We start from the raw sequence: 7,460 nt of genomic DNA, 5'->3' as shown, positions 1-7,460 counted from the left end.
AAACATGCATAGCATAGTAAAGCATAGTACAAACACTCAATCAGCATCTCAGACATGCATAGCACAGTACGGATGCTTAATCAATAGCTCAAATATGCATAACATAGTAAAGCATAGAACAGACACTTAATCAGCATCTCAAACATGCATCGCATAGTACGGATGCTTAATCAGCATCGTAAACATGCCTGGCATAGTAAAGAATAGTACATACACTTAATCAGCATCTCACACATGCATAGCATAGTATGGATGATTAATCGGCATCGTAAACATGCATGGTATAGTAAAGCATAGTACATACACTTAATCAGCATCTCAAACATGCATAGCATAGTACGGATGATTAATCGGCATCGTAAACATGCATGGCATAGCATAGTACAGACACTTAATCAGCATCTCAAACATGCATAGCATAGTACGGATGATTAATCGGCATCGTAAACATGCATGGCATAGCATAGTACAGACACTTAATCAGCATCTCGAACATGCATAGCATAGTATAGATGCTTAATCGGCATCGTAAACATGCATGGCAAAGTACAGCATAGTGCAGACACTTAATCAGCATCTTAAACATACATGTATAGTAAATCATACTACAGAGGCTTAACCAGTATCTCAAATGTGCATACCGTAGTGCAGATACTTAACCAGCATCTCGAATATGCATACCATAATAAAGCATAGCACAGAGGTTTAATCGGTATCTCAAATTTACATACCATAGTACAGATGCTTGATCAACAACTCAAACATACATAGCATAGTATACCACAATACAGACGCTAACCTGCATCTCAAACATGCATAGCATAGCATTCAGATGCTAATTCAGCATCGGTATTGAGGGTTATTCACATCTTCCACAAACCACCACAAACTTGCTGGTAGAACCGTCATGGTAATAGTCTAACAAGTACACCCAATCAGACAAGTACAAAGAACTATCGCAATGTCCTGAGGCAAGGTATGAACAGGTGTATGTCGTCTTTGGACCGCGACGCGCATATATATTCAAATATGCAGGGAAAATACGTTACCCGCGATATTATACCTATCTCGTACGGAAGTTGGCTGCGATGAATTCTAACATTCATGGCATTAAGTACATACATGCACACTCAATCGGACAGATCAGTCCCTTGTACCAGCAGATACAGGCGTATACTTTTTTGCACTATGCAAATTCGGTCCTTGTTGCGTGCGTTACTTAGACCTACACATACTTACCCACTTGGCTTTCGTCTATATATAGATCGGTTGTCTTGGGATTGGCTGCCCTCTCTAGGTCTGTTTTCGGCCCAGACCGCGAGTGACCGGAAAAGGTTCATTTGTGGCCATATTCTGAAAGCAGGTGCAGTGGTGGAAGGAGTGGTGCAGCATGCAACTGAACACAAACTTGAGCTCAAACTTAGCTCTATCTTGCTGGTTATATGCGATCGTGAGGTAGGTACAGCTAGGCTCTTGACCTTAAAGATGTGAAACTCACAGCCCACTTAATAAGTGTTGAATGTACTTCATGCCAATATGTCGACGAATACGACTGCGATTGATCAGTACAAGGTGCTGGTATTGTTCATTCTCTCTGTTGTTGCGCGTGCGTGTGTTTTTGTTCACAAAGTCAGCGGATTGCCTGCTGATATGTGATTGCAAATATATTACATGCGGCCTAACAAATGTATGGTCTTATTTATGCAGAACATATCGACTATGTACCTTGTGCGAGGATATAGGCATTGAGATACTCGTGAGTGTTGCAGGGAGTAAATCACTTTAATTGCATGCTAAATTGCCGAACGCAATTAATGGTATAAGATCTACACCTCTACTTGACCCCATGAATTGTAAAAATTAACGCTTCCGAAACGCGACCGTGACTTGCAACCAGATGACTCATGCCAAAGATACGCGCGACGGCGGACATATGGTGGGGAGACGTCCGTTGCGAATCAATGATCTCGATTCACTGGAAATACAAGTAAGTGCTGCAAAGTACTAGACCTTAGCACGCCATTCGCTAAATACATAAATTCTAAACTCCCTACAAATACAAGCAAGCAAGTTCCGTCGTACATTAAACTCGATAATACAAAACCCTGAATCCTCAAGCCCTACGTCCCCTGGAATATAATATGATGCAGAAAATTGCGTATCGGAAGGAGGGTGATATCCTGGTTCCCATATTCTTGTATACATACATAATTTCTCAAGAAAATGTACTCCTTGAGTTCAAAATGGTCAGCCGTCTTGCTCGTACGTACCTGTGCTATATATGTGAGCGAATTTATCGCCACAAAAATTCGCATCCTCAGGCGCGGCATACGTGTATGCCATACTGACGCTATGCATTTGGTGACCCAACATGTTTGTATCACTTCGTTGGTAGGCCGAGATATACTCGCACAGACAACGAGACTCCCGACTATCCATGGACGAACGAGAGGAAGAGGAGCTCTTTTTAGACTGTCGCCGCCACGATACTGTGAGAGGTACGCAGGTTGGTGCCACGAGCGGGTGTTTGGCCTGTGACGTGTGTACATGGTGCGCATGCTATTGGCAGTGCTACCGTGTATGATGACTGCTAGTGCTAGCGTGGAACCGTAAACATATGCGGTTGTATGAACGCGTAGGGCATACACAAATTGAGCTGATTGTAAGCAAGTTTAGATATTTTGCAGCTTGTAGGTACAAACAACCGGGTCAGAATTATGCACCTTTGCAAGTGTGTGTCACTGATATCAAGTCTACTACAGCCTGTCTATTGCTGCTATCGAATCCTTGCAAGATTCGCATGAGATGTATCCGTGGACACACGTATACTCATGTCACTCGGTGTAAATACGCTGAACTTTTATACTCATGTCACTCGGTGGTAAATACGTTGAACTTTGTGTGCGCATAAGAACACTACTGATGGTTTATTTATGATCACAGGCGTGGTGGGGAGTGTGGAGGTTTTGTTGTTTGTTACATCCCATGTGCGTACGAATATATACAATAGACATTGCCACCTAAGGTGACATATGTATGCATACGATCCTAATAGTGACCATGTATCTCTAACTATGCCCTCAAGCGTGGTGCAAGAGTGTGCCACAACCCTTCTCGGCACATCGCGTGTGCTTCTGCGAAAAAGCTATACCCTCCCGCTGTGTACACACCAGATGTTGGTACTATATACTGTCCCATACAAACACTCAGACATTTTTTTTCATATCAACACAGGCGTGATGCGGAGCGTGCAACAGCCCATATCAGATACACCGCTTGTGCTTTTGCGAATGAGCTATGACCCAGACGATAGAAGGAGAGATCAGGTGCGTCTGGGTCGAGTGCGCAACGAAGAGAAGAACTTCAATGTTGAGTTTGAGTAAGTATCGTGTGGGTGTATGGGCAGTAAACTGGATGTCTAACGTGTGTATAAACGGTAAGCGTAGTATCTAAGCGTGGATACGATCCGTTCTTATTCTGATTACAATTTCAACCTCCGATGTCACCTGCAAGTTCATAGAAGAAGTTTTCCAGCTGTTGTTGTCTCCACTCTTTATAGATACACTCTCTAAGACCAAGGTCCTATTTAAATTGAACTATAGCCATGATCATCATCATTTGTTATATCTACAGTCAATCGGTATATATATTTTTTCTCGTTTGTTGCAATATGAAACTTCATCTGATCTGCTTCCATATCTATTAATTACATCCATACAGAAAGACTGCATCCTTCAATGCGCACTGCGAAAAGATATATGACTTTCACAATCCGAAGTTGACGGAAGAAATGAGGAGTGTGCTTGGCCTCGATACTACGTGCGATACCCTGATGGTCTCCACGGGACGGTACGGATCTATGTACACGCTATCAATATATTGTCATATATTTATTTATTTGTCGTTGCGAATTTTCATAGAGCATTAATATAGGTATTTATGGTAACACACAGAGTAACAAACGCCCTCTGTGAGCGAGTAATACTTTGCAAACACACCTAACATTTTGTCGCCCGGCAATCCCTTCCCCCTCTCTGGTTCCTTAAAGCCACGTGTACTCCAACGACACCTGCGTGGAGGCCATCCGCAGCAAACAGAATCAGCTACTGGCCCATAACTTGTAAGTGGGGTTGATTGTAATCGAATGCACATTATTGAGTTTCCTGTTTAGTACGGCCGTACAAACCTGTCACCGGCTTTCACGATTCGTCAACAGTAGTGGCTATGTCTATAGTACATACTGCTGCAAGTCACTGCCAATGATGCTCATGCCGACCAAATTTTGGCACAATTTACAATTCTGATCGAATATTCCTATCATCTCGGTAGTTATCATGTCACCAACAGTATTGAGACTGACTTCAGTCTGGCGCGACCCTGCTCTGATTTGCGGTTTTCGTCACCACTGGCACTATCACCTCATCAGTAGTTCACAGCGTACCCACAGTTTAACCCCTCCTCTCGCCGAAGTCGCTTATTTTGTCAACAGTGACATTATTGTCTCACCATTGATCTCTAGGCTGACCACAGTATGTCGCTTTTTTTTTGCTCATGTGGCATTATTATCTCACCAGCGTTGCCAAAGCAGTGACTGTTCTGAAGGCGGGAGGGAATGCCTCCAAATGTCACCAGTACCTCAACGAAGCATTGAGTGTGTGTCCGAAGTACATTGAAGCCCTGGTGGCGCGCGGGGCAGTCAACATACAGACTAACAAGCTCGACGCAGCTATAATTGTATGGAATCAACATGGGGTCTGAATAATATTTTATTTTGAGTATGTATTTGTCGGTGCTCTCAACGCACATCCCCATCTACCCAGCGCTGTCCTTCGCTGAAACATGTTAACACTGTATCGTTTGCTATCGGACACAGTTGCGTACGCGCGAGTACCGATTCTGTATAGAATCATAATCATTCCAGGTACACCTGCAATAGTTATACACAAATGACTCTATTCGTACTTTTTTAAGCTAACTGTATGTACAGCACATGATAGGGTTCTGTTTCTGTTTAAAAATATCATTGTTTAATGCCAAAGGCGGAAGCAGCTGGCACAGACGCAAGCATTGATTTATATGTTATTATTCACACTCGTGACTAAGAGTGCTAAGCGAGAACTCAAACTGTTTGTTATTTTGTAGCAGCGTTGAATTGTACAACCCGCTACCACAACCTTGGAACCTTTGTGGGCACTTGCATTTAATACATCCGTTAAGTATTCTCCAGCTAGTATGCATGGTGGTACCCGGCGACGTCACTCCACATATTAAAGTCAATGCGTTCGCACTCTATATTTCAAAGTCAGATCCTTAGCCACAAGGTCTCATATGGAAAAATAGAATAAGAACTCTTTGTGATGTCTTGCTCGCATTTTTCTATTTTCTTTGCTACTCTTGACAGCCAATTGCTCAGTCAACACATACTTACACGTGCACATACAACCAGAGTAATAGCAGTCCCCTGTCACCTCAGTTGCTTGCAAACCTCGCATAGCAAACAGATCATAAGCCAACCACTTGAACGTGCACGAGAGTACGCACAATCTGCTTATACCCCAACCGCCGACTTTGTCTCCCATTCTCGCTCATCAAATTTGTCAGGACCTGCAAGAAGCTGTGAATCAGAATGTAGAGCACAAGAACGCAGTCAAGTACCTGAGCGCGGCGCTGGTGAAGCGTGCGAAGGGATTGATGGATATGCACCGTTCACGAGCTTCAGACGTATGTAACTATATATGCATATATACTTATATGGATATATTTTTATAGTACACATTTCCAAATGTAGGGTAAGCAGTTCAGCTCATGTCCTCTGAAGTATTGGGCCCATGCTATGCTAGAGTTGTCAACTTGTGATAATGCCATTCATACTCGTAATGCTCACCTGGTGTATGCAACTACTCGGTGTTGGAAATTGCATTGTAGAAATCATCTGGTATGAACGAGAAAGCACTGGAGAAGGCAATGAACGACCTTCAACGAGCGCACAAATTATGTCCGGACAACCAGGAGACATTTGATCTTCTGAAGCTAGCACAGCATACCAAGTTCGAAGCTGTAAGTACTGGATATACAAGGCTTTGTCTGTAAATACGAATGAGTGAACGTACCTGACAAATGCTCAGAGATGCAATTTACATACATTTGAGCATGGTGACGTCGGGCTGAATACTCAGTCATGTTTTGTTATGTGTATACCTGTCAAAATCTTTCGGCTTCTACAGTATATTACCGCAGTTCGTTATGGTGCTGGGTTGGCGCCAATGAATAGTTCGGATCAATTGGTGCATGAACCACTTTAGAATGAGACGTGCGACAGTTTCGGCACCTTGTTGGTATAGTAGTTGCACGCCTGCACCCTTCAGTCGACAATCTCCAGATTTACCACGCACTCAATCTACCAACTGTAAATATCCGTAAACAGATCCAACAGGAGGCCAATCGCAAAAAGGCCCTTCTGAAGGCCGCCATGTCAGCTCTAGAGGAAGAAGCGACAGCATCTCGAGAGAGGTACGTACGTAATTAAAATCGTGTGATGTATTTCAGTTGACGTGCTTGTGTATTGCTGCGCGCGTATATCGGGTTTGCTTCGATCCGACCTCATACAATCGTATGCATTGGTTGTCCTCATTCACCACCCATAGGAAGCGCGCACGTCGGAGTGACAATGACATACCTAAGACTAAGGGCAAGCGCAGGAAACGATCTAAGTCTCGAAGTTCACACAGAAAGCACCGCAAAGGGAGGTCAGCCAAACGGTCCAGCTCAGGTAGCAGTGGAGAGGATTGGGATAGTTCTAGTACAAGCGATAGCAGTGACAATAGTGACTCGGATAGTGACAGTGACGACGCAAGTAGAGACCATGGGCGGCGGAAAAAGCGCAAAAAAAGGAAAGAACAGCACAAGAAATCACGCCGGAGGTGACGTTTCCCAGAAGATAAAAAAATAATGTTCTACTCTTTGTCGTACAGTTCAATGCACAAAGTACACTACATATATTGCTGATTTGGTGTCCTGCGATAGATTTTAGGGTAAGTATGTGGTATATTTGGTATATACATGTATATCTAATCTTCAATGGTTGTGCATTCGCACCCGAGCATCAGATGGTCTCAACGCGGCATCACCATCCATCTGGCGGTATCGGACCTGTGCACTGCTGCCGCAATGGGCAACATCGCGTACACTTCCAGTCCTAATCCAGTGCTACCCACGCGTTATGCCGCATATGTATGTCGTGAGTACGCAATTTATGGTAAGGAAGAGATGTGATTCTTGAGAGTGCGCGCCATGAAGTATACTCTGGTTTACTTGCAGTGTGAGTAGATGCACCTTTTTCATGTATGTATACTACGGTTGCGGCTGTGTTCGATTAAGATAGCCAAATTACATGTAAAGCGTATGCTTTGAATCCACGGGCATGTTCGCATACTGTGATGCAAAGTCCGTCGATTCCGTGC

At 43.6% G+C, this 7,460-nt stretch overlaps 1 protein-coding gene across 1 annotated transcript; it reads left to right on the top strand.

The window, feature by feature from the left end:
* The first annotated feature begins 1,266 nt into the window (after nucleotides 1-1,266).
* On the top strand, nucleotides 1,267-6,956 carry SARC_05324 (hypothetical protein). The gene is made up of 11 exons (XM_014300824.1): nucleotides 1,267-1,455; nucleotides 1,898-1,987; nucleotides 2,396-2,498; nucleotides 3,235-3,379; nucleotides 3,721-3,849; nucleotides 4,049-4,120; nucleotides 4,575-4,734; nucleotides 5,602-5,721; nucleotides 5,926-6,057; nucleotides 6,425-6,510; nucleotides 6,645-6,956. The coding sequence occupies exons 2-11, from the start codon at nucleotides 1,898-1,900 to the stop codon at nucleotides 6,922-6,924; spliced, it is 1,317 nt and encodes a 438-aa protein (XP_014156299.1). The 5' UTR covers nucleotides 1,267-1,455; the 3' UTR covers nucleotides 6,925-6,956.
* Nucleotides 6,957-7,460: the final 504 nt, after the last annotated feature.

This window comes from Sphaeroforma arctica (genome assembly GCF_001186125.1).
Source record: "Sphaeroforma arctica JP610 unplaced genomic scaffold supercont1.335, whole genome shotgun sequence".
Lineage (NCBI taxonomy): Eukaryota > Ichthyosporea > Ichthyophonida > Sphaeroforma > Sphaeroforma arctica.
The sequence above is the reverse complement of the archived record's forward strand: the minus strand, read 5'-3'. Positions and strand labels throughout refer to the sequence as shown.